The 26,823-nt window shown below is 61.3% G+C and overlaps 1 protein-coding gene across 1 annotated transcript in view; it reads left to right on the plus strand.

Moving 5' to 3' along the window:
• Window positions 1-16,150, plus strand: part of CHCHD6 (coiled-coil-helix-coiled-coil-helix domain containing 6) — a 128,146-nt gene extending 111,996 nt beyond the window's left edge. The window contains exons 7-8 of the mRNA XM_082637208.1: window positions 14,936-15,071; window positions 15,970-16,150. Of these exons, the coding sequence (XP_082493334.1) occupies window positions 14,936-15,071; window positions 15,970-15,975 (142 nt within the window). The 3' untranslated portion in view covers window positions 15,976-16,150. The remainder of the gene's footprint in view (window positions 1-14,935; window positions 15,072-15,969) is intronic.
• The last annotated feature ends 10,673 nt before the right edge of the window (window positions 16,151-26,823 follow it).

Genomic DNA, 26,823 nt, shown 5'->3' on the forward strand with positions numbered 1-26,823 from the left:
ATGTTCCCTTTTCAGTCAGTGAAGGGGTTGCACTGTGCAGCGTCCTCCTTGGGTTTATTCTTCCGAGTCTGTCGCCTCCCTGTTCCGCTTCCGAGAGAAAGCTCTGCTTAGGGTCCCGCGTGGTCATCTGTGCCAGCACCGCACGCCCTGTCCTCCCGAGAGGCAGCCCCGCCGAGGGCTCGGGACAGTCGAGCAGTCATTGTGTAGGTCTCAGAGCCCCTCAGATCCGGGCCCCATGGACCGGGCTCCCATCCCTTGGCGGCGACAAGGGCAGGGCTCTGCTGACCTCCCGGACGCCACACCGTCTCCAGGTGCCAGGTGCCGCAGGACCAGGGCGGGGTCTCCAGGAAGGGTGATCTCTGCAGCCTCTGCAATCACGTCTGTGAGAGGTCCGTGGTTACGTGTTAGCATCCCGCCAGCCTCCAGGCCCCTGGAGGAAAGGCTGTAGGGTCGGAAGGGTCGGGGGCTCCACCCACCCCACCCAGGAGCTCTCTGTCCTGAGGGTCCGCCTCCAGAGAAGCGGCGTGTGTGGTACGGGCTGGCCACGTGCCGCCCTGGGGCTTCCCTTGCACTCACGGCACGGCTGTGGGTCCAGGCTGGAGTGGACCCTGGTTTTATCGTCCAGGACAGGCTGTGTGTTCCTGGTGTGGTCAGACCGCAGAGAATCGAGAACCACTAGTCCCAGGCTTCTCCACAGTCCAGTCTCGGGGAGTTGAGGGCACACACCCTGGGCCGCGGTTCCTAGGAACGCTTGACAGTGTCCCCAGACCGTCCCTCCCGCTGTGGCCCCCTGCCCCCACCCAACACACGCACAAACGAGGGGACGCCGTGGGCCACCGCGTGGAGGCACCCCCGAAACCACAGGGTCCGTGGGCAGCCCCTCGCCGGCCGCAGCGCCGTCCTAGCTCGCTGCCACCGCCTGGTCAGCTGGACCCCACTGACCGTCCATGCAGCGCTTCCGGCAGGCCGACCCCCAGCTCCTACGAGAGACTCCTGGCGGGGTCGTGGCGCTCTGACTCTGGCTGCCCCACTCTTCTGTGAATTTCCCGCGGTGGATGGGCCGCCTTTCAGGCGTCTCGTGAGGACAGTTGTCCCACTGCCCAGGAGTTTCGCTTGAGCTGACACACGATTTCCCTCCCCACCTGTCCTGCGAGCACCCTGACCGGTGAATTGGCTCATAGCAGCCACCTCGGGGTCCTTGGCCCCGGCAGGGCTGGCACTGTCTCCTAGGGCGTCACTGTCACAGCCCTGCTTTTGTCAGAGCTGGGCTGAGGGAACGTGCTGCCGCTTTCTTTCCTTTGACATTGTCTCCTTCGTCAGGTAAACAAGCTTCTACCTCAGGCAGGTACGAGTTTCTAAATATGGGTTAGAAATATAAAATGGTTTAAAAGTAAAAAATATGGTCACCTCGGTCCTAGATGAGAAAAATGTGTTTATGACACATGGTTCCTTGTTTTAAGGACACAACTGCTCAGATCTGGGAGTCGTTTGGGGAAGAGCGTGTATCTTGAACGTGGCTCTGGGGTTCCCAGGTGACTGCACGTCCCCTGCCGTGTCTTGGGTGATGCAGGATGCTAGCCGCAGCCATTGGCGCTGTTTCCGCCTGGATCCTGGTTTCTGGTGGCAGCACGGCAGTGTTGGTGTGAAGCAGAGGGGACTCTGGTCTCCCTGTGGTGTCCCTTCCTCTGTGCCTCTCGCTCTTCAGAGCCTCCCTCCCTCCAGGGACCGGGCATTGAGGCCCAGCACAGCCTGTACCATGCTGACCACTAGGTGGCCTTGAGGCAGGTATGAGCCCTCCCGGGCAGACAGCCCCATCCGCCCTAACCCAGTCTCATGATGTCTAGTCCTCCAGACCCTGACCTACATGATAACTAGTCCTCAGGGCCCAGGCTGAAATCCCAGAAGGAGGACAGCACCGCGCGGTGAAACAAGGTGCGGCCACGTCTGGTTGCCTGGCTGGAGAGTGTAGGGTGGGAGCCATGGTGACAAAAGGCTCTTTGCTCTCAGGGTTTGTTGCTGTAGCTTCTGTGTATCAGCTCAAAACCATGTGCAGCTCAGTCCAAATGCCTATTTAAGCAAAGGCCAAAAGTCTGGTTGAAGCTATAACAGGAAAAATAGGATTTTTATAATACAAAGCTTGCCATTTGTCTTGGATATAAAATTTATGACACTTTCCATATGGTAAAAATGAGCAGTGAAGCTGTGTTTATTTCTTCAAAGGTAGCAGAATGCATCTTGAGGAATTAAGAAAAGTTACGAGGGGTGATTGTGCAGCATAGCACATCTCTAACACAGATTAAACGGAACTGTTTGGGAGGTAAAATGCATTCCAGAGAGGGCCAGTGCTGGGTCAGGTGGGGACAGCTGGGCTCCAGCTTTCGCTTGGGGCCGATGTGGCAGGAAGTTGCCGGTGCTAGGCCAGGAGCCCATGTAGATTCCACACCAGCAAGGCCTGGGCCCCTCCCGTGCAGTGTGTGTGTGCTTGGCCTGTGCAGAGTGGGTCACACACGACACCTCGCACAGTGGGCCCAGCCGGAGCGGAGGCTGCAGCTCCTGTGGGCTTGCGAGGCAGACGGGAGGGAGGCCCTGGCACTCGGCGGATGCTGCCTGTGGCCCAGGCACCTGGACGATGTCACCTCGCTCGTTCTGTGGACAGGATCATGGGGAGTCGTGCCGTGAACGGGCTTCCCAAGGGGACAGCGCCGGTGGTCAGGAGAGGCCCGTTGCCCAGGCTGCCCCTGCCAGCCTCCCGTGTCCGCCGAGTCCACCCGAGGGGAGAGGGCATGAGTGCCGGGGTCTGGGCTCTTTCTGAAGGCTTGGGAAGCTCTGAACGGATGGCAGTGGGCGAGTTTCAGGATGACGGCTCTAGAGGTGGCAGGTGAAGTGTGTTGAGCTCAGGCTGCCGTCCTGTCCTGTGTGGTTGATGGTTGTTACAGCCGAGCGTCTCTGCCCTGATTCATGCTCGTTTCAGCCTGTTGTACCAGCCTGTCTCTCAGCGTGTGTGCTTGCGTGTGCACGGCGGGGCGGGTGCATGCGCCAGGGGAAAGGAGAGAGGGTGCCCGTGACACCTGTGATTTGTGACCACGGGGCAGGCAAGGGTCACGTCCTTCCCATTCCTGAGCAGCGGTGGCACAGGTGGGGTGCCGGAGCCATACGGTCGGTCTCGTAGCAGATCCACCGGAAGAGGCATGCATTCCTTTGACTCTGTGAGCACGTTGATTTCTATTTCAGACTTTTCAGAGAGAAGCATTTCTTTATTTGCTCCCAATTCAACAAGGATTTAGCTCCTACTTTGTGCACATGCCCATTTGCTTTGCATTCCACACCCACCTGTCTTCGTCCTCTCTGATTATGTGTGTGTGTGTTCAGATATACATAATACCTTGCAGTGCACTTGTAGAATCCATCCAGATCTATAACGTATGGATGTGGTGTCTGCACATTGTTTGATTTGCTGTTTACTGTAGCATCTTGAAGTCATCAGTGATGAAAATATCCAGATGATTATGTATCTTTACAGTTTTTCAAAATGAAAAATAGTTTTGTCTTCTGCTTAGAAAAGTGATACATGAATATTGTAAAAAATCAAACGATGCATAAAAGTATTAAAAAGTTAAAAAAGCCCAAATTTCGCCCTGCTTAAGTTGTGGTGACGTCACTCTGAGCTGAGCACACACACAGTTGGACATAAGTGGGCTCGTGGAAACACACGTCACCTCCCTCGTCCGCATTCTGTGGGCCTGTGTCCATGTTGGTAAATGTGCATTTACATGTTCACTTTTCATACCACATTGTTATTCTAGATGGTCAGAATTTATGTAATCGCTCACTTATTGATGAATCCTGGGGAGTTTTCTGATCGTTTTTCACCAATATAATGATAACTGCAACAAATAGGGTTTATCTGTTGTGCACTTATTTAAAACCTTGTAGAGGGAATTGTTGGGTCAGAGAACACACACACACACACACACACACACAACTGTGTATTTATATGTGTATATTTATGTGTTTACATTTTACTTACTGGCTCTCCAGAACAATGGAGGCCCTATACCAATTTTCACTCCAAACAATGATGCTGGACGGTGTCCATTTCCCCAAGCACAGGATTTTAACAATATTTCTAAAAAACATCTTTGCCAATCTCACAACCAAAACCAAACAAACAAAACCTCTCTTTTTTAAACTTCCTCATTTCTTCCAGGATCGGTGAGGTTAAACCCTTCCAGAAATTACTAGCTGTTTTCATTTCTTCTTTTGTGAATTACTTACGTATGGCCTTCGCCCTTTTTTCCTTATTAATTCTTTTTAAAAGGTCTTTGTGTAACAGTGTTATTAATCTTTTATTTCCATTGTGACTGTTTTTTGAGTTTAATTTCTGTCCTTTGGAAGTTGATGGGGGGATAGGGACCCAGTGCATTTTTGCTGTTGTTAATTTTTCTGTTTGTGACTTAGGTTCTATCACAAAGGCCTTCCTTCCCACCATACCCACATTTTTAGGATGAGAACCACTATGACTTGCTCCCCACTAAGGCGTGCTCCAGATGACCCCACTGTGGTTCCTTAGCTGTGGGGTGTGGAGTACAGATCCACGTGGGGTCTCTCCCAAATGGGAGGCTCTCTGTCCCATCAGCACGATGTGAAAGTCCACCCAGTCCTGCGCTAACGTCCTTGGGTGTGTTTCTGGACTCTTTTCCGGGGCCAAGCCTGCACGTTTTAGATATGTATAAAACATACTATGCAGCTACACTAATTTAAAATATTAAATATCCATCAGAGCAAGTTCTTCTACCTTGGTGATCTTTTTCCAACTTGCTTTTTCAAATGAATTTAGAATCACTTTGTCAAACTTTCTCTACCCCACTCCCAGCTGGAAAAAAAAAAGGAAAACCTGGTGGGCTCTTTTGGGACAGATACATCCTTTTGAATCCATTCAGTCCTCTCGAACTGCCATCCTTGTTGTGTTCTATTTTGCCTTATTTTGAAATAATTTCAAGCCCATAGAAAGGTCCCAAGAACAAGAACTGTTGCCTTAAGCCAGGTCCCCGACCGGTCACACTAGAGCGCCCTCACTGCCTCCCTCTAGACAAAAAGACTGTCTTTTCCTGACATGGTGACCTGTTGCCGCTAAGTGTTCTAGACCACCATGCACCTCCCAGGACCGTGCTCCGTGACCACACACAGCTCCTCTGGTCGGGAAGCCCTCGCTGACTCAGCCGCAGACCACAGGCACGCCCCCCGCTGCCCACCGCGGCCCTTTCCTTTCTGGCCCAGGAGTTTGTGCTGCACCTCCGTGACCATCCGTCTCCAGCTGGGGCCGTTCCTTGGTCTTCTCTGTCTCTCATGACCTCGACAGTCTAAAAGGGTACAGGCCTCTCTTTCTGAAGGGTGACCTCAGCCTGGGTCCGCCCGATGCTTCCTAATGGCCAGCCTCAGGCCGTGTGTTCCCAGCAGGAAGGCCCCCCAAATGGTGCCGTGCCCTTCCGGGTGGGTCCCACCTCTCCACTAGGGATGTGGACCATGACCCGGTCACGGTGGGTCTGCCTGGTCTCTCTGCACAGGCTGTGTCCCCTTGTGCTTGATCCCTGCTCTGTGGGAGGTTCTCCAGGGTGTGTCCAGATCTTGATGCCTCAGCCTCGGCCTCTAGGGGCTACTCTCCCCTGAACCAGCCACCACAGTCGGGGTGGCCCATGGCAGTTGTTTACTTGCATCGGTTCCTCTACATTTATGAATTGAATTAAAGGGAGAGTTTCCCTTCTCCCCCACTGAGGTGTTCGTTTGTTTGTTTATGTTAGGACAGAGTCAAGGAGTCACAGTGCCTTGTTGGGTTGTAATAAATTCCCTCGTTGATGTCGTTGCTCACGTGGTCCAGGATTCTGCCTTCAGACACACTCTTCTGTCCTTTTGATGTGTGGCTTCACGCTCTGAGTGGCCTTCACTCTCTGGCACAGGTGTTCCGGCCCCAGCCCTGGAATCAGCCGCGTCTCCACTCTGTTCTGTTTACTGCAGAGTGGCGCTTAGAAACCAAGATCTGGGCGCCGGGCGTGCTTGCTGCTGCTGGGGTGTCAGTGTTTTGTGCACATTTACGTGTGTGAGTTTCCGCACACTCACGCGTACGTGTGTCTGAGCACATGAGGTCCACACGGGTTCCCCGGGTTCCGGCGCTAGGGTTCTTGCAGCTGCTCCACGTGTGGAGTTCCCTCCTCAGCGGGCCTGGCTCCCTTGTCCTCCACGTGCTACACCCACACCTGCTCAGTTACTGACCTTTTGTGCTCAGTGTAAAGCGCCCTCACCGCTGCTCTGGCTGCTTCCCCGTCCCGGGCTGCACCACCCACTCCCTGCGGCCCCTCCGGCAGGAGGGCAGGAGGGCGCCCCCCCTCGTGCTGTGTGCTCGGTGACCCCAGGCTGACGGGGAGCACAGGAAGCCCAGCACCACACGGCTGGGGGCCGCGTCCCCCCGCCTCCTGGCTTTGGCTCCCTCTCCTCGGATCAGGTGGCACCAGGGTCTTGCTGGACTCTGGGGACCGGAGGCAACTCTGATGCTGCTGAGAGTCAGCTGTGGTTCAGAGCATAGATGAGGGTGAGGAGGGGGCTGACCGTCCCGGTGCTTCCTGCATGGAGACTCCGGCCCCTCCCCGCCCTCGGCGACGTGTGAGGTGCATGGATGGGTGATGCCCTGAGGCCCTTTGCACCTCCTGTGTTGGTGACAGTGGACGGGGGTGTGGCCCACAAAGTGAATCAGCCCCAGCGTCCAGGGACGCCCTTCAGAACACCCCGGGTCAGCCAGGAAAAGGCCCCTGCGGTTTCCAAATGTGCTGGGAAACTGTAGAGCAGGGGACGGACCTGCGAGGACCCCACCGCGCCAGCTCTGCACTAATCTGTTTCTTCACTGAGATTATGTGTCAGGTTTCAGCTGAGGACACGTTTCTGCAGGCTGAGGCGGGGAAGCTGTGTGGCGGGTGGAGGGTTTGGGTCTGCTGGGCCGGCGGCGGGCAGGGCTTCGGGAAGGGTCTGAGTCAGTGGACGCAGGGGCCGGGTGGGAGGAGGCCCCGGGGAGGCAGTTCCTGTGACGACAGGAGGCCTGTGCGGGCTGGACGCAAGGGCCGGGCAGGACCAGGGGTCGGGGGTGCCCAGGGGCTCCAGGCTTCGGCTTCGGTCCCATCACAGAGGGGACGAGGGACAGCCCAGCCTCAGAGTCACTGTAGGGAAGGCCCGGGGAGGAGCAGCTGTGCCTGCTCACGTCACCAGGGGTATTTCTGCCTGAGTCTCACCCGACGGCATCGGGGGTTAGTTCCTGCCTCTGTCCCTGTGTCCCCTGTCACCAGAGCACACCACGCCACACCACAAACCTCTTTGGGGGCTGGGAAATGCTGGCCATCCTGCACTGAGGCTTATGCTGTCCGCCGACCCAACTCTGCCGCGTGTGGAGGGCTGCGTGGTCCGGCCCAGCCCAGAGGCAAGCTCCTTGGTTTGTTGGTTTCCAGTTGACACTGAGCTCCTGGCTGCTGCGAGGGTCCCACTCCTGGGGCTGGGCACAGGGAGGCTCCCCCAGGAAGTGGAGTCCGTCCAGAGGCAGCTGGAGAGCAGGCCCAGGGCCCACCCACAGGCCACAGAGGCAACAGGCTGGACCAGGCAGACATCTGGGTGGTCGGGGTGATGGTCTCCCTGGGCTGGGTCATCTGCTGAGCTCGGCGTCGGCGGGGACCCTGGACGCAGAGGTAGTAAGCTGGTTCCTGCCCGCCGGGCACTCCCAGTCCAATGGGGCCACTCCACGCAGGTTTGGCCCCAGCCGCCAGGCGCCCTTGTAGGTGTGAGCCATGCCAGCACCTCGTGGGTGAGCAGAGGTGACACAGTCGATCGGGGACACTTAGCTCCAGTCAGAGGGGACGGGAGGACGGAGGCTGGCAGCGAGTGCACGCAGGACCTCGGCCCATACGGTGCCTGTGATGGCAGCCTGCCACCGGGACACCAGCCAGCATCCCCCCGGCAGTGGCCCTGTGCAGTGCCTTGCAGGGCGGGCACATCCCGGGGGCTTGGGAGCCAAGGAGCAGCCTGGGGAGTCGCCCCTGCCGTGTCACACCCATCACAGGAGAAGCCTCAGTGTGGCCTCGGCCGCTCCGTGTACGGTGGACTGACAGGCAGGCGTGGACAGGCGGGAGGCCTGAGCCAGTGTCTGTGGCACCGTGCTCTTCCTGGGGCCACGGCTCTGCAGCACAGGGCCGGGGGCCAGGGTCCCTGCGGGGTCTGGGCCTCGGTGAAAACTTACATAAGAGCAGGAGGTGCCGGCCCGTCCCTGGGCAACAGGCAAGCGGCCGGGCCTGCACGGGGAGGAGGGGGCACAGCAGGGCTTGGAGAGGCCCCCCAGGTGTGTCACAAGGAGGTGGGGGAGGCAGACTGGGGGGGACACCCGCCAGCAGGTGCCGCTGCCCAGGAGACAGGGAGGCCTCGGGGAAAGGAAAGAAGAGGATGCCGGCAACGGGGTCCTGGGGGTCCTCAGGCGCCGCTGCTGCCGCTCCCTCCCCCTCCCCTGGAGCCTCCAGCCCCCTGGCCACTGAGGGACCGTGGGGAACGGCTGTGTGGCCCCAGTGGTCCTAGTGTGGCCCTCTGCGGACCCCCAAGACCCCCACGACCCACGCCTCCTTGGGCTGCGTCCACCCCACATGTCTGGTGAATCGGGAGGCTCCTCGGGGAGGGGGGACGTGTGCTTCCCCTGCGGCTTTTCCACAAAGGACCAAAGCCAGGAGCGGCCTCTCTGTTCCGTGCACGTGTGCACATGTGCACGTGTGCGTGCAGTGACAGTTCCAGTGGGGAATCCTGTCACTGGTTAAGCAGCCGTGGGGGCCAGTTTGCGCTGCGTTCCCTCGGGAGCAGAGTTCTGCTAGGCCTGGGCTCCCAGAATAGCTGCCCCCCTGGGGGGCCCCGTGTGGCCTGTGGCGACGGTGTGTCTCTGGACCCCACCCACCCGGGCTGAGGGGCACGTGGTCGGCAGCGGCCAGCGAAGCGGGTCCTCAGCGAGCAGCTGGTCTCGTGGGCCCCTGGGCCCTGGCCGGGCCGCCGCGGAGCCTGCCCCGCAGCTCAGCTGGTCCTGACAGAGATGGATGTGCAGCTCCGGGGAGCCCGTGCACCTCGCCCCCGAGCCGTGATAGAAGGCCGCTCTGTGCGTTCACCCCCGCCAGCGCGTCTCTGAAATGAAGTGTCCGGGGGATGTCTGATGGCCCAGCTCCACACCAGCGGTGGTGATGGGAGAAGGCGGGGGTGATGAGATGTCGGTCAGTAACGCAGAGCCCACAGAGGGATGTGTGTGACGTCGCACTCGGGCCCGTGCACAGCCGGGCTTGTGTGAGCTCGGAGGGGGCCCGGCCCCGCGCTGGCACGGGCACCCCTGTGGCCGCGCGGGCCAGTGTCGGCCCTTCCAGTTGGCAAACTTCTGGCTCCCCTGGGAGCCTGAATCCCATGTGTCTTTTGCTTCTTTTCTGTACCCTTGGTTCTTCCTTGCTTGGAATTTTGGGGGAATTTTTCAAACTTGGCATGGAGCTAAATGGACACAACGTGGCCCTGGAGCCAGATAACCGGGCTCTTATGCTGCCTCTGTCTCTCGCTGTGTGGCCTTGGGCAAGTCACCTAACCCCTCTGACACTGGTGTCCCCACCTGCAGGATGGGCTGCTGTGCCGGGTTAGGACCTGGCAGGGGCTGGTCCTCAGAATGACCTGGACCTCAGGCCCGGCCTGTGATGCAACCTGGGACGAGAGGCCTCCCACCTGAGCCATTTACCGCAGAGCCTCTGTCACGCAAGATGCGTGTTTCTGTCTGTCAGAAGGTGACTGGTGAGCCATCTGCCTCCCACTAACTTCTGCCCAGTCGGCACTCGGCGCTTTCCTGCGTGGCCGGCTGCGTGTTTCCTGGGGCTGCTGTGGCCCACAGCTGGTTCTCTCTGAAGCTGAGGGCTCCCGGGCATTTGTCTAGCTTCTGGTGTTGCCGGGAGGCTTGGCATCCTTGGCCTGTAGGCGCATCACTGCAGCTTCTGCCTCCGGCATCGTGTGGCTTCTCCTCTGGTCTGTGTCCGTGGTCAGTGTCTCTCCTCCTCTTAGGAGGACACCAGCCACGTTGGATCAGGGGCCTCCCTGCCCAACCGTGACCCCATGCTGACTAATGGTACCTGCCAGGACCCCATCTCCAATCCAGGTCACATGCTGAGGCTCCAGGAAGGGCGTGTTTTGGGGGAGGCACCCCTACCCGCTGGCCTTCACGTGCGCAGTGGGTTCCCAGGGCCTTGGCTCCACACCTTGCCGCAGACGCGCCTTCCGGGCCGGAACAGCCAAGCGTCTCAGCTTTGCCACAGGAGAGCTGAGAGCAGTTCCCAGCCGTGGACCGTGAACTTCAGACGGCGTGAGGGTCCAGTTCCCTGGGGCCGGGGCCGTGGCCGTGGCCGTGTCTTCCCTGCAGGGGTGTGGTTTCAGCCCCGTCCCTTGCACTGGGCTCCCCCCACCCCCCATGCGGACCCCCCCTCCCCGGGGGTAAGGAGGGCGACGCCGGGGGCGAAGGGGTGACGCCGGGGGCTGCACAGGGCAGGTCCCTCCCTAGCGGCCTCAGTGGCCTTGCTGTGTGACTCGGTGAACGATGGGTGAGCATGTGCGGTTGCTGTTTCACGGAGCTGTGTGCCCCTCTGTCCTGGTGCCCTCGCGGCAGGGTGGCAGGGTGGTCCTCCAGGCCACGCCCATCATGGACTCCCCTGCAGCTCCGGGCCGACCCGTGCCCTGCGCCCTTGTGGGGACAGACTGGCTGTGGACGGGGGACCTCCCGAGTTCAGGAGGGGGAGAGCAGGGCCGGAGAGAAGGGACAGACGCGGACAGGAGGGACTGCTTAGCACAGGGTCCAGCGAGCTGTAATCACCGCAGAAATGGGTTTGTTAACCTCCTTGGAGTTGCAGAAACCCATGGGCTGCTTTACGTTCTAGGGCAATCAGTGCTCGCCGTGGAGAGGGTGGGCTATGGGGATGTCGGGGACAACGTGCCCAGCGTACGAGGTGCAGGAGGATGAGGGTGTCGGGTCCCTGTGGGCACCCACTGGGCCGCTCGTCCCGCAGTGACCACACTGGCCGTGAGTCTGGCACAGAACTGTGGGAATAGCGGGGGCCCCACGTGGGGCTCGGGGGCATGCGTGGAGGGAGAGCGCTAGCGGAGTGGAGTCAGGACGGGGCCTCCAGCCTCCAGGGACAGGCGGGCTGCGATGGGCCCCTGAGCAGGAAGAACCCGTGGGGCTGGACCGGGGGGTGAGAGCAGAGCCCCTGGCAGAGCTTCTGGGAGAGGAGAGCGGGCTGGGGTGGGAGGGCCATGAGCAGAAGTGGTTTGGGTTTGCGATCCTCTTAGACGCTCCAGAGATGAGTGTGTCTTCAGCAGAGAGTGGAATAGCGGAGGTACGAGAGAGAAGGGCCACTGGGTCAGACCACCCCGGTGCCGGGGGAGACAAGGGGCGGCTGATGGGGGTGCCCTTGGCCCTGCAGAAGGACCCCTCCTCTAGGTAGGAGGCAGGGGTAGTGAGGCTGGGATGCCAGGGAGGGGTGTCTGTGCCCTTAGGGTGCTGGTGGCCCTTGGGGGGCAGGGGGACGAGGAAGCAGGCCCCAGACTGTGTGGGGAGTGGCACAAAGAGCTCGGGAGAGCTGGGCCCCAAAGGCCTGAGCACCAGAGGGGGAGGGGGCCCTTCTGGAAGGGTCACTGTGGCCTGGGGGCGGCCGCTCTGGGAACCACCCAGAGCTGCAGCTGGCAGGGGGTGCAGAGGAGGCAGAACACGGGCGGGGGCGGGGGGGGCGTTTGGCCTCCACAGACCTGAGCCAGCGGCCGAGAGGAGCGAGCGAGCGTCTGCGGGGACTGAAGGCCTCGGGGAGGAGGGATGCAGCAGGACGAGCAGTGGCCTCTAGAGCCACCCAGGTGGGGTGGGTGAGGCCCAGGGAGAGAGAGGGTGACCGCCTGCTGTTGGGGAGTTGCAGTGGATACATCTGCGGTTTTCAGTTAGATTGCAGACAAGCAGGAACGTTATAGGTAGGAGGTAAGAGGGAGGCATCTAGAGTGACTCCCGGTTTCTGACCAGGTAGGTCACTGGAGTGACAGGGACTCCACTCACCAAGATGGAAACCAGGCGGGAAGTGGGTTCCCTGGCGCTTGATGTGAATGTGCTGAGGAATTGGCGGGTTGGGGGTGACATGCTAGGCTGGAAGGCTCCAGGGACCGGGGGGGCGCGTTCCAAGCGTTGGAGTTTGGGGGGTGTGTGTTGTTGGGACGACTGGGGTTGGCCCTGGGGGAGAAGTTTAGGGTGTTTGGGGCAAAGGAAAGGGAGGAGGGCCCTCTGTGCCCACGCAGGTGGGGAGGGCCGGGTTCCCAGCGCGGGGTGCCTGTCAGTGAGAGCGACATGGCTGGTCTCCCGAAGCTGGCAGGGGCAGCGGGCGGCGGTCTGGAGCACACAGGGCAGCTCTTCTCTCCGCCTGGTTGGTGGGCAGTGTTGGTTCCTGGATGGAGGGAGGAGAGGGCTGATTCCTGGCTCGTGGGAGCCTTTTATCACAACCCTCCTCCTGGAAGCGTGTCACTTCCACCAGGGGGTAGAGCTCAGTTCACAGGTGGCACTGGGGTCATGGTTTCCATCCCCAGAGGTGGCCACGGTGCCGAGGCCAGCTGGCCTGTGTGAGACCCTCACTCCCCACAGCGCCTGGTGGTCTCTGCGCCTGTCACTGTGCAGCCCTGAGGGCCGTCGGGGAGGCGGGCTGGAAGCCAGGTCCCTGAGTACCTGTGACACTGCCAGCTGGCAGCTGTGTGGGTGTTGAAAACTGACCCCACAGGCCAATCCTGGACTGTTGTGCTCAATGGGCCCTCCTCGCCCCCTGACCCTGAACTCACAGCAGGATGTGGCAAAGCCCCCAAAACCTGTGTGCCCCCCCACTGGCCCACAGGGCACCTGCTTGGGGTCTCTTGGCTCCTTGGAGAAGGGACACCACGATGGGTGCCTTAAGATTCCTGGGAAAGGAGCACCACCCGGGCCTGGGTGAGCCATGAGCTGTGAAGCACAGGTCCGACGGGGCCCATCGTCCAGCCCACACCTGGGCCCAGCCCCAAAGCCTCCTGTCGTCGCTCTCGTCTGCCACATGCCTGCCCTGCTCTCAACCCGCCCCACCCGCCCTGCCCCCCTCACTCTGCAGGCTCCTGTCTGGCATCTCAGCCCCTCGTGCAGAGGAGGCGAGTCTGGCAAGCAAGGGGAGCTGACCTCTGAGGGGGCCAGCGTTCACCCCCCAGAGCCTCCCAGATGGGAATCCTAACGTGTCCCTCAGCTTGGGGGGCAGGGCTTCTCTCCCTCCCTGGAGAGGTCACTGCCCTGGGTACCTTCCCTGTGTGTCCAAGCAGCCTATAAAGCCTGAGCCGTTCTGCATGCAGTGGACAGGCTCGCCGCGGCCCCAGCTGTGTGACCCAGCCTCGCCTGCTCCTTGCCCCACGCCATTCACGGCCCGTTTGCAGGCAGACAGGTGAAATTTCTTGTGATTGACGTTTCCCTGACACCCTGTCTCCTCGTGTTGTGGCTGACAAACGCCAGTGCAGAGAGGCGTCCGCAGGCCCACGGGTGACCCTGGGGTGGGGGGCTGGGTTCTGCTCGGCCCCTCCCTCTGCTTCTCCTGAACTGGGAGCCCCCGGGTGCTCTGCGAGGTTCACCCTCAGAACGCACGGGGGCCCTGGTCCAGGGACCTGAAGACAGGAGGTGGGGGGCAGAGTTAAGAAGCCACGGCTCTGCCCAGTTACAGCCAGCGGGGGAGTCGCTTCTGCCGTCGGTCTGGAGAGGGTGTGGCTCCAGGACGAGCCCCACACCACGGGTGTTCCTGGTCTTCACGGGTGGATGTGGAAGGTTGAGTTGTGTTAAAACCAGCGTTCCAGCCCAGCACCTGCTGCAAGGCTGGACTTCTGAAACCAGATCCGGGGCCGGGGAGCTGTCGACCTGCAGGCCCTGGGTGACAGGAGCAGGGGTCCTTCCACTGCCGAGGCCTCCGTGGCGCCCGAGCTTGGGAGGGCAACACGGGGCCCAGGCTTAGCCGCGGCTCCGACATTCCTGGTGGACCTGCCAGAAACCATGGAAACCCCGTGAGTGTGTGTCCCGGAGCCCCTGCATCCTAGTGTGGGACCTGGGCCGGCCACCTGCCTCCTCGTCCTCTGCTGCCTGGTTTGGGGTCGGGGTGGGCGGTGAGAGACGGCAACCCCGCCTGGAGCCGCGGGGAGCAGGGGCCTGAACCCGTGAACACAGGAGCTCGGGGGCGTGAGTGCATGTGTATGTATATATGTGCACGTGTGTGAGTGAGGGTACAGCTGTGTGCACAGGTGTGTGTGCGTGCACACGTGTGTGCATGCCTGTGATTGTGAGAGGGTGCGTGTACAGGGGAGCATGTGTGAGGTCCGGAGAGAGGGGAGGGCGGGAGCGGCAGCGGGCGAGGTGTCAGGAGGAAGACCCCGGTGACCGACTTGAGAATAAGCTTTATTTCCCTTTTTCATCTTTGTTTCATATTTTTAAAAAGAGAACATAAAATCATTCTTTAAATGAATACATTTAGAGTCTAGTTTTAGGTTCTAAGCCTACCTTGATAAACAAAGAAAGAAAAAATAGTAACTTCCTCTAAAATGCTGCAGTGATATTCTCTAGGAAGTGAGTCTGAACACCTTAGTTTTTTAAAAAACATTTTGTGTTTTTCCAGTTTTCCTCATTGTGCATGTATTAGTTTTGAAATCAGAAAAACAGCTTTGGGGGAGATGATGGTGGCCCACACCCGGGGTGGGAGGCGCCCTGGAGGCCTTGGGTGGGCGGGGTCCCTCGACGGCCACCTCGGCCCCTCTCTGGTGGGTGACCGGACGCCGCGGCCTCCATGCCTCGCCCGTGGCACTGCCCCAGACTGCCTCCTCCTCTCCGCAGGCCCCGCAGGGTGGAGCCCGTGTGCTCGGGGCTGCAGGCCCAGATCCTGCGCTGCTACCGCGAGCACCTGCAGGAGGTGCTGCTGTGTGCGGACCTGGTCAAGGCCTACAAGCACTGCGTCGGCTCAGCGCACAAGGTAGGCGTCAGCTGCGGCCTCCCGCCCGCCCTGGGCTCCGCGGCGGTGGGCGGGGAGGGGGTCTGTGGGCGCCGCTAGGCCAGGTCCAAGAGCAGCACTGGGTGAAGTCAGGCCCTGCTGTCCAGGGTGGCCACCGGTCCTGACCTCTGGGCAGTGGGTGGTGGAGAGGCCAGGGTGCAGGGTAGGGGTCGTGGAAAGGGCCGGGCTGCCCTGTGGAAGGGGGAGAGCTGCGGGGGCAGAGGGCAGCCACTCCTGTGCCGGCCTGACGGGGCCCGGCCTTTGGTGAGTGGAGGTGTGGTCATGGTGGTCCGGGTGCCACGTGCTCCCCAGCCCCATGTTGGGGGCACTGCAGGCTGTCCTAGAGTCCCTGCCCTGAGGCGTGGACCTCCTTCCTGACCCTCCCTGCCAGCTCCCCAAGGTCCCAGGCCCCGCCAGTCTCACCTCAGGAGCCTCCGGCTTTAAAGCGGCCCTAAGAGCGCTTTGCTCCTGGCAGCTGCCAGGCAGTAGGGAGGGAGCAGGTCGAAGACGCAAGGCTCCTCCGCAGGACTGCTGGGCGAGGTCCAGCCCCGAGAGGTGCTGTGTCCCACGGGCCAGCGCCTGGGTGTGAGGGCTCTCCAGGCGGTTTCACTCTGAGCTGAGAAGAGAACAGAGGGGAGACCTCAAGGGGCGAAGGAGAGCTGGGTCTCCGGGCCAAGACCGTGTGCACAGGGTGCAGGGGGTAGGCCGGCAGGAGGCCACGGGCACGTGCTGCGTGGGCACCGGGCACGGAGGTGAGGAGGCCGCGTCCAGGCCTGGGGGCCCACAGGGTAGGACCCTCTCCATGAAACGGACCCTCGTGGAGCAGACCCTGGGGGACACGCACCCACCTGGTGGACCTGAACTCTGTTCTCCTTTGTAGGGTTGACGCAGGCCCCCTCCGGGCCTGGCAGTGACTTGGAGCCTGAAGAGGGGACCTGTTGTGGGACCACAGTCCAGAGACCGCAGGCACCGGCCCCCCTGCTGGCACCTCCAATGCCCCCGTGCTACAGAAGTGGCGTGTGTGCCCCTGTCCGCAGACAAATAAAGCAGGCGTCCTTGTCCTCGGTACCGTCTGGGCTGCCAGGCGGGTCTGCTGCGGCCTCCGTGCCCGGAGCGCAACCCCAGGTCAAGCTGGAGGACGGGCACCTGCCAGCGCCAGTGGGGCAGGCGGGGGCGGGCCTAGCCGTGCCCAGAGAAGGCGGAGGTGCGTGAGGGGAGCCGCTCCTCATCGGGACGCAGCAGGGGAGCGGGCCAGCTTCCTGACAGGCTGAGCTTGAGTCCAGCGCCGGGTGGAGGGCTCCTGGGCAGCCAGAGGCTGGAAGAGTGGGAGCCCAGATGGGGGCTGGGCGCAGGGCACAGACTGTGCACAGCTGGGCTTTTGCAGAGAGTAAAGCTGGGGCGCAGGGCTGGGGGTGGCTGCCAGGCCGGGAGGAGGTGCTCCTGAGGGACCAGCACAGCTCAGTCCCTCTGAGGGGTGTCGCCCTGGCCTCGGGGGGAGGTGGGCTCAAGTGGACAGCCTTGCAGACAGCTGGGGGCATGAGTGACCCTCAGGGGGTCCGGGGGTGGGTCCGGGGACAGACCAGGCTGAGCCTTAGGCGCTGGAACTGGCAGTACTGGACTTCACTGGGCAAGGGGAGGACCGGGTGGTTTCTGGATGTTTGGCTTGGGTGCTGGTGATTCCGCAGACTGAGCACTGGATGCGGGCCGAGAAGGGCAGGTGACGGCTGGGCTGGGCTGAACTCTGCTCGGTCGGCGCCCACCTGCCAGTCCTTGACCCTCGGCAGGACCCCCGCTGAGGCGTCCTGACCGCACGGCTGCACCTGCCAGCCCAGCGCTGTGTGGGCAGCAGGAGGGGGATGCTCGGCTGGTGAGCTTGATTTCCTGCCGCAGTTCTCTGGAGCCCAGGCCCTCTGGAGCTGAGAGCCGGCGGTCCTAATGCTGGCTTTGCAGCCCCGGCTCATCCCGCAGTTCTCACATGTGGAGCTGGAGGTCCTGGAGGTCCGCGGGGCTTGTCGGTGTCCGGGGGGCTGGGCAAGCTGCCCCCGCAGCCGTGTCAGCCCAGCTGCATGTTGGCCAAGGAGATGCCCACCAAGAGGTCCTGGTCAGCTTCCCCAGCACACCAGGGAACAGTCAGAAACACACAGCAGCCCGGTAGGTGGCAGGGCTCCCAGCAAGGGGCCCTCTGCGAGGTCGGCTCAGTGGGGTCCCAGGTCACCGGCTCATTGACCCTACGTGACATCAGAGCCACCCTTCAGCCAGAAACTGCCGAGGCCCTTCTGAAACTCCGTCAGAAGCCTGTGGTGTCCAGGGCCGCGTCCAGCTTCCTAGTCTCAGACCCTGTTCTCCCACCCAGGAGGCAGCCTCAGAGTGCCTGCGTGTGCACCGGTTTGTCTGCACCTGGCCACCTGTGCCTGTGTGTGTGTAGGTCCCTGTGTGTGAGCAGACGTGTGCACTTGTGCCTGTGTCTCTCACAGGCAGCCAGCTGTGCTGTCCACCTGCTCATGCCCCTGGCTCCCTCCTGGACCTCAGCTCGTTCCCCGGACTCCCCTGGCGCCAGAGCCAAGCTTCCGTGGGCTGAGCACCACCCTCCCCTACTGTGGCCGTAGGGCTGTGTGTCCGAGTGTCACTTTGGTGGGGGGTTGCGTGTGCTCAGGGTGCGGGCTCTGTGTGCACGTGCGTGGGCCTTTGTGCACGATGTGCCTGCGTGTGGGCCCACGGCTCCAGCCCCTGCATGTGGCCATACGTGGCAGGAAGTGGGGCCTGAGAGAGTGTGGCACAGGTGAGGCTTGTGTCCAGAGGGTGTGGACCTCGCGGCAGGCATTCTGGGCCCAGGCCCCGGCTGTGTGCCTCTTGGGGAGTTAGGCCCCGGCTGTGTGCCTGTTGGGGAGTTATACCCACCCTACCCTGTGGCTGGGGATTAAATGTCATGACGTTGGCTGTGACATCCAGGGTCCGACCAGGAGCCAGAAAGCACTGATTATTTAAACAGAGGAGTTGAGTCCAGGCTGTTGGCCCCAGAAGAGGTGGAGTAGCTGAAACCTCGGATGGGATGCTGTGATAACCCAGAACTTAGCAGTAGCATGAAGCTCCTGTCACCCAGGGCTGGAGGGACAAAGGGAGGGCGCAGGTCACCCAGTGGAAGCTGGCTCAGGGAGCTGGAACCACACGGGACGTGGCCGCTGCCCATGGCTCCCCCTCCTCCCGCCCTGCAGCCTTCACAGGCACTTCTCCTGGGGTCGTGTGACAGGCATGGTCAGTGCTCAGCAAGTGTGAGAACGGAGGGCCCGGCACCCAGAGCCCTCAGGCCACCTGCCGGCATCCGGCCTTTGGCCCGAGTCCGCTCCCTCTGGGAAGTCGCTATGCTCAGGAGCCACCTGGCCAGAGTCACACTCGAGGGCCAGAGCTGCATCCAGCGACTGCCTGGGCGAGCGGGCACAGAGGCCGGGCTGCCGCGCCGCATCCCAGAGCAGCCCAGCTGCGCCTCCGCCCTCTCCTCCCTCCCTTATGGGCAAGTGCCGACCCCAAGGTCAGTCCCTCATGGAAGTCCTGCAGGCTCCTCTCTGCCTGGGAGCCCCAAGGAGCTGACCCTGCCATCCTCACCATGTCTCGGGTGCTGGGAATCAACGTCGACACCTGGTCCATGCCCCAAGCCTTGGTGCAGCAGGAGAGCCGACCTCGGACGTCAGTTGGTGAGGCCCTCGGGAGAGGCCTGGGCAGTGGCCGGAGGGGGCTCCTCTGGGGAGTTGGGCCCCACTGGGTTTATCATAGTGTCAGTGACATCGGTAACACACTGGAAATAACCAAGTGCCAAGCAGCAGAGGACGTGTTAAATAAAACATGCTCCGCCCACCAGCTCTGTGGCCACTGACAATGGCGATTCAGCCTGGGGCGTGAGTCCGTTTCAAAACTAAGTCGTGGAAGCCGCGTGAGCCCGTTGTTTGGGGGAAGAAACACCACCTGTACACACGTGGAAACATAAGGAGCAAGGCCAGGGGTGCCCATCAAGACGTTTCCTCGCTTTCCTCTGGGGTTTCGGATTATGGTGTGTTTTGTTAGGGTTTTTATAGTTAACTCTATTTTCTGTTGTTCCACACTGACCAGAACGTTTTTCTAATACCACCGCCCCCCGCCCCGCCGGCCGTCGGGCCCAGGGGCGACCCCTCAGCAGAGCCTGGATCTCCCTGAGCAAAGAGCTTCCCACCTGCTAAGCGGGCAGTGGGGGTGTGAAGCCTGCTGAAGGGACGTGGGGAGACCAGGCGGGGTCCAGGGTATGTCGGGGTTGGGGGGCCGGGGAACCGAGGGGGCAGGAGGGGTCTTGAAGCTACTCAGACGAGCATGGGCAGCGAACGTCCACTCTGGCAGTCATGGCCCTGGCACGGGAGGTGCAGCGCTGAGCAGACGGGAGACCCTCCCCCGGGGGCCTGGAGGTCGCTGGGAAGACGGAGCGGACGAAATCCAGGCTAGAGGGTGTCACACAGTGGAGAAGACGTGGGGCTGGGGGGCCAGGAGTGAGGGCTGCCTGCACCCAGACCAGGAGCTCCGTGCGGCCCCGGCCCTGGAACCAGCCCTGCTGAGTCCGGGTCGCGCTTAAGGAAGACACTTCTGCTTCGTACCTGACAACCTGCCTCATTAAATTTAATGGGCTGGTTGTTCCCGTTAAATAAACATCAACTAATTAGGAAAAACATATTTGCTGAGGTTTGGCTATGGGACGGATAAACCAATTACATGGTTATTCAGCCTCAAAACACACGCGGCCATGAGGAGGGTGCAGACCACAGCAGGGAGGGCTGGCGGAGCCCTGGGACTCGGAGGCTCCCCACCGCAACCCACCTCCTCCCCAGGGCTTGGTGGGCCCCCAGAACGTCACCCTGGAATGACACTCCAGGCTCCTGGAGCGCAGGAGTCCGGGCAGGGTGGACCCAGACGGGCGCCAACTCCTGCCCTGCACGAGCCAGGACCCTGCAGAACGAGGGACAAACCCCTACTCAACTTGACAAGCAAGAAGAGTGCTGGCTTGTGTGACAGAAAAGTCCAGAAGGAGGTTTCAGGCATAGCTGGATCAAGGAGCCTAGACACAGGTGTCAGGATCCAGCCACTCTCCTTCCACCTCAGCCCTGCTCTCCGCCTTCATCCTTGGGCTCCATGAAGGGCCCAGGGACTCTCGCCTTACAAAGAGTTTCTCTTTCCCTCTAGGTCCAGCTTGGGGGTTATGGGCAGACAACAAACCGCCCTAGAGCTGACACAGTCATGTCAGAAACCTCTTGGGGAGCCCAGGAAACATGAAAAAGTGCTCCACAGCCTTATGATTCATCACGGAATTGCAGAGAAATACCCATGTAATGGCTGGAGTTGGAGGCCAGACAGCGCAGCTGTGGGTGCTTCTGCTGGGTCGACACCCTGAGATGAGTGCGTATGTCACCTTGAAGGCAATGTAGGGTTGTTGGCACAGCGGCAGCCTCGGCGTTGGAACCACCCAGATGTCCAGGGCCAGCGATGGGTACACTGAGGTCCGTTCTTCCACGAAGCGCTGCTGGCAACAGAGAAGCACAAACCGGAGCTCCCGGAACTACCTGGACGCACCTTAGGCATCTTGTCAGCAAGAGAAGCCGGGCGGAGAGGACTTCCCACCTGACCCTGGCAACTCGCAGCCACGTCTCTGTGGCCAGGGCCTGGGTGCAGCCCAGCAGGTCCCCTGCTCAGCGTCCCACAAGGCTGCCGTCAGGCTGTGGCCAGGTGGGCTCCGCTCCCTCAGCAGGGCCAGTGGCGGAGCCTCTTGGAGACCTACAGGAGTCCAGCAGGATCCTCCACCTCTGCTGTCCTATCAGAGTTACACAGCAGAGTGACTCACGGGGCACCTGGCGTGTCTGCCTCGGAACTGGATGCTTCCACTTGTGTGACCTCCAAGCGGGAGAGGGAGGGGTCCTGAGGCCGCCCTTGTGGGACAGCCTCCAAACCCTGTTAGAAAAGAAGATGTGCAAAGGTGGTTCAGAGCAGGTGTACAGGTGCATCTTTCAGCAGACAGGCAAGAATATCCTTGTGCAGGTTGCTGCCAGGATGCAGGAAACTGGGGACAATTTCCACTCCCAGGAGGTGACCTGGGGGCCCAGCGGGGGGACATACCTTTTCACTAGGGGTCCTTTCGTGCACCACTTGGATTTTTTTTTTACCATGAGCATAATATTTTAATAATTAAAAGGCCTGTTTTAATTGTTAAAATACCCCAAAAGCCTAGACCTCTTGGAAGGTAAAGGATTCTGGAGCAGCTGTCCCACCAGAGGGGTTGCCCCCTCCTGACCCTAACGTTACAATGAGCAGTGGGGAGGGGGGCTCAGTCACACGACTCCAGTAGATCCAGTGAGCTGCCGGGGTTGTCTTGGCCAACAGGTAGGGAGAGCACACCTGAGGACCAGAGGAAGGCAGAGCTGAGAGAGAGATGCCCGATGACACGTGTGGGCCTGTGGATCCAGCCACGCCTGAAGCTCAGACCTCCTTGGACCTTTCAGAGAAGCAAGTCAGTGAATGTGTTGCTGGATGAAGCAAAGCTAGGTTTTCATCAAGGCTTGTCCTGTCCTTTGTCTATGTCTGGTGTCCACTCTAGCTGTTAAACATTTTGAATGTCACCTCTGGTGTTTGTCCCAAAACAGCCCTGCCCGCCCTGGAGGGGGTTTCCAGTGAGCCAGCTTATTGTTCAGGGCCCAGCCCCTGCCCCTCTCTGCTGCCCCCTGCTCCTTGCAAGGCCTGTGCCCAGGACGGGGAAGCAGCGTGGCTGACTGTTGCCCTCCCCACCAAGGACACAGAAGACACGGGCTGGTTCTGTCTACTCACACTCCCTGCCAGGGACCCTGTGACGGCTCTCTGTGGAGGAGACCCAGGCCCAGAAACAGACGGTGATGTCCACGCTGAGCTCCAGAGCCCACGAGCGCAGGGCTGCTGCTGACCAGGCGGTGGCTGCTGCTTCAGGAAGGCTTCCCTGGAGAGGAGGGGCTGCCCCAGGGCCACGGGCAAGGTCAGCAGGGTGACCTCGTGGGCACAGAGGAACAGCATCACATGCAGAGCTCGTGATAGGTTAGGGAAATCACAGAGATTCCCTGTGACAAAGCAGGGGGGTGGTGCAGGAAGGGGATGCCCAGCAGGCTCAGCGTGTCCCCTGGGCACGGGTTCCTCGCTGTGAAAAGGGACAGTCACAGCCCGTCCCTGGCTGGCGGGCTGGGCTGGGGATGGAAGAGCTGTCGGGAGAGCTCCCTGCCCTGTGTTTCTCTGGTCCTCACAGCGACCCTGGGGGCGATGCTATCTGCCCCGTGACCCAGAAAACTCACTGAGGGGTGGGCACGTGATGGGAGCGGAGCCCGGGGAGGGGGCTGGGACCCCGTGTTTCTGCCCCCGAAGCCTGTGCTCTTCTGGATGGAGCCCTAGTGGCACAGGGATGTCCTCCAGGGGAGGGTTTTCCCAGAAGGGGTGACACCGAGGGGACCGTGGGTGGTTCCAAAGCCTCTCCAGAAATTCCAACTTACCTCTCCATTGCTGTGCTCACCCTGAGGCCGACTGTGCCCACGGGGCAGGCAGCCACCGAGGGGTTACGTGGGACGGGGCAGGAGGCGGGTCTGGGCCTGAATGCTGGGGAGGCTCTGTCCAGCCAACTGGAGGGCCGGGCCTGCCCCGCTGCATCCCCACGTCCCCGCAGAGACCCTCAGAGGCGGTACACGGTGCTGTTTGAAGCTACTGGATTCAGGGCGATCTGTCGTGCGGCAGAGAGTGAATACGCGGACTGGTACCTTGTGTCCCCACCCTGAGATGAGGCCCTGGCTTCCTGGGATCTCCCCACCCAACCCCATGATGGAAATACCAGGGCGCTGGCGCTGTCGTGACTCTGAGGGGGTGGGGCCAGCCTACAGGGAGCCGGTAGTGTCCCTGAGGAGGTGACACGAGCTCTGAGCCTGGAGACCAGGAGACGAGGGCGGCCGGGGTGGGGGTGGGGGTGGCAGGGCAGGCCCAGGACACCTGCGGGGTCTCTGCCGGTGGGACATCTGCTGTCTAACCTGCTCGTCCACGGGGGGGGGGTGGCAGCAGAGCTGGGCCTGGGTCAGAGCAGCAGCAGGGGTGTCCTCTTACCTTCTGACTGAAATCAGCATCATCTACAGTAATAGCTTCACGGGAAGTTGGGAAGATAGTGCGGAGGCCCCATACCCTCTCCTGGCCTCCAGCATTCACATCTCAGGAGGCTGTCGTACAACGTGGAAACCAGGACGCCCACGTCCACACCAGGTGTGTGTGAGCTCTGGGTCCCTCGTCACAGGTGGATTCCTGGAACGGTCACCCCGAAGGAGATACAGAACCAACCTTCCCCGCCCCCCAAGCCACGAATCTGTTCAGCAGCACCAGTCTGTCGTTTCAGATATTCGAAGGGTGGACTGTGAAGCGTTGGGGTCGACTCTGCCCTCTCATCTGTGCTGTTTGCTGCCTCCCGCGGCTGGAGCGCGTGCAGGGTGGCACGTAGGTCAGCGCGTGTCTGATGCTCAGCGGTAGCTGTGGGCCGTAGGCTCCGCTCCGTGGGAGAGCGGCCCAGTCCCGCGCGCAGCCTTTCCCTGTTCCCCTGTCTGCACGTCTGCGCCCACATCGCAGCTGTCCCAGGTGCGCCGTCTTCCGCGCTGAGACCTCCGACGGCGGGAGTGGCGGCGGCTTCAGCGCAGCCCCGGTTCTCCGACCCTCTCCCCCGTTGCTTCCTAGGGGGAGGACTCCTGCCAGCCATTCCCTCTGTGTCACCTGCGTGCTGGCATCTGTCGGTCCCTTGCTCCCAGGCAGGCTCCGTGGTGCGTGCTCTGATGGTGACTCTGGATGGGGTCCCGCACATGTGGGGGCCATGTGCCGAGCTCCTCGGCTGCATCTCCATCTGGGGTTCGCAGCTGGCCTCCTCTGACCCCGCGTGGGTGGGCAGACGGGGGCTGCCCGTTACTTTGGGTGGGAGTCCAGCCTCCCGCTTCAGCCCACGGTGTTTCGCAGAGTGAGAAGGCCTGGGGTGCTTCCCCGTCCCCAGGTTCTCACTCCTGGGGCTGCGGGTTGCAAGGGCCACTGTGTCCCACAAAGGGTGGAGGGGTGGCTTTTCCAGAGGCCACGGCCCTGCAGAGGGCATCCATCCTTGGGACCATCATCTGTGACTGTGAGCCCCAAGGCGATAGGCACCCACTCTGGACCTCCAGGGCGTGGCGTGCGCTGCGCCAACTATAGACCCCTGGCTGGGCTCTTCCCGCTGGTGCCTCTTGTTCCCTCCACCCTGCCTGATAGCACGTCCATGCTACTACCCGCGGGGCAGGTGCCCTCCAGCCAGCCCCTCGGTCCAGCCTGTCTCACTGTTTACATCCCTCACCTGCTTGGCCCCCGAAGTCATCTCAGTTTGCAGCCCCAGGACAAGGTGATGCTGAGCCCTCCAGGGCTCCATGTAGTGGTGGGCAGGAGCTTTGCTACTGTCTTCTACACAGTGTAGTGCTGACGGTGACCTGGCTTTGTCCCCAAGGTCGGGACTCTCAGCCCAGGCTGGTCACCGCTGGTACCGAGTGGGGCAGAAAGCCCAAAGAGGGCTCGTGGGTGGGGAGGGAGCTGCAGTCAGGGAGGCTTCCTGGAGGAGTGGGGGCGGGAGCTTGGGCCTTGAGAGGTGAAAGGTTGCAGTGGGGGCACTCCTGGTCAAGGGCACAGCATGGGCACAGGCCTGAGGCGTGAAGGTGTCTTTGGAGCAAGAACGCTGGGCACCTGGGGGAGAAGGTAGGCAGTGGTGGTCCGCTGGCACCACGGGGTCCTGGGTACCCTGCCTGTCCTGCTTTGGGCCTACTTGTTTTAACACCTGCACCTGGACTTTCTCTGGGGGGCCACCCCCGGCTCTGGAGAGCTCCCTGTGCCAGCCAGCCCACCGTCAGGTTCTACCCCCAGCCAAGGTGACTGGTTCAGGGGGGCCCTGTGATCCAGCCCACTTCATGAGGGTCCATTCTGGGAATATTCTGGACCTGTTGGGAAAGCAGCACCCGGAGCTGCAAAGGCCACCGGGCGCAGAGGCTGGGGGGGGCCCTGCAGAGCCCACAGATGAGGTGGCGGCACCATGACCACGCTTCCCTGCTGCTCACCTGAGCGGCCCTGGGAGCTCGGGCCCAGGTGAGGCTTGTCTCCTGGACCACAGCGCCCGCTGGGGAGGGCGGGGTGGGTGGGGATGCGCCTCCGGGCTGAGCCACATCCTGCTCTAGGGGACCGCTCTGTGCACACCCCTCCATCGGCCGCACTTCGACACCGGCCCCCGACAGACCCCCGCTCCCATCTCCACCAAAGCGGCCAGCGTGGGCTTCCCAGAACACGGCAGTGACTGCAGCAGCCCCGTGTGCACGGCGGCTGCCAGGGGGCTGAGGCTGGTGGCACCCACCCCACGGGGTGGGAGAGGGTGGGGCACGGGGACCCAGGGCTCTGCACGCTCAGGGCCAGCCCCGGGTATGCATTCGCCCATGTGCATGTGTCCGTGAGTGCACACGCCACAGGTGCAGGGTGGCGGGCTCCGTGTGTGAAGCAAGCCCCTGGAGGGTCTGCCCAGGGAGGGTCCCACCCGAGAGGGTCCCACGGGAGGGTCCCACCCTGTGTCCTCTCTCCAGCTGCATCCCTCTGCATCCGTCTGCGTGGAAAGCTGCATGGGGAGGGGCAGGCGGGAGCTGGCGCATCCTCGGGGCAGGAAGTGACAGGTGGAGGTGAAGGCCAGGCAGGAGTCAGGGCCACCCTGGCTTTCGGTCCGGTGGCTGGCAATCAGTGGCCACCCCCAAGGGGCTGAGGTGTCCGGCCCTCTCTGCTACCCCGAGCCTCTTCCTCCTGCCCCATCATTGGTGGGGTTCTGCCTTGGGGAGGGGAGAGGCCCCCCAGGTCTACTTCTGCACAAAGCTCTGAGTCACAGAAACGCAGAAGCGGCCCTGGCATGGCTCCAGAGGCAGGAACACTGGAGGTTTGGAAAGGCCCGCCCCCCCATGATCTGTTTCTGGTTCTAGGAATTGTTTTCCCTGCCTCACCACACACTGCCTGCCCTCCTGAAGGGTGACAGAAGCGAAACCCACACAGGAAAGCCAAGGAGGAAGAGCCCAGCGCCCGCTGACTCATTTCCCTCCTTGTGAGATGATGGATGGGGGGGCGCCTGAGCTGCAGTCCCCACCCCCCATGAGCCCCCGCTGTGGTCCCCCCTCCATCTGCACCCGGCCGGCCTCCTCAGGGGCAGGGACCCACTGTGCAAGGTTTTTAGGAGCAGCAATTTGCCATCTTTGCTCCAACAAACTGCGATGCTGGGGTCTCAGCCCTGTGTCCCTGTTGGACTGTGGGCTTTCCTTGTCGATTCTGGGGAATTTCTCCTAAATCCTGGATATGCAGCTTTTGTCAAGTGTACGTGTGTTGCAGATGTGTTTTCTTAAGTCCTGGCTTATCTTGATATTTCCTTTCCTAACTTTTAATGAACAAAAATAACCAATATTAAGGTAGACAAATTGACCCGTATTCTCCTTTATTTTTGACTTGGGGTTGAAGAACTCCTTCCCTGGCCCAGGGTCACGAAGACAATCTGCTCTACTGTCTGGAGTGCTTCTACGGGGCCCACCTGGATTGACAGTACTGCGTGGTGCTGAGCGGTACCTAATCAGGTCTCCTCTGGGGAGCGGACCACAGGTGAGAGAGAAGCAGGAGCGGGGGTGGAGGGAAGCGGTGTAACCTGGGACGTCTTCAGAGA

This window comes from Mesoplodon mirus (genome assembly GCF_964341445.2).
Source record: "Mesoplodon mirus genome assembly, chromosome: 12".
NCBI classification, from domain to species: Eukaryota; Metazoa; Chordata; class Mammalia; order Artiodactyla; family Ziphiidae; genus Mesoplodon; species Mesoplodon mirus.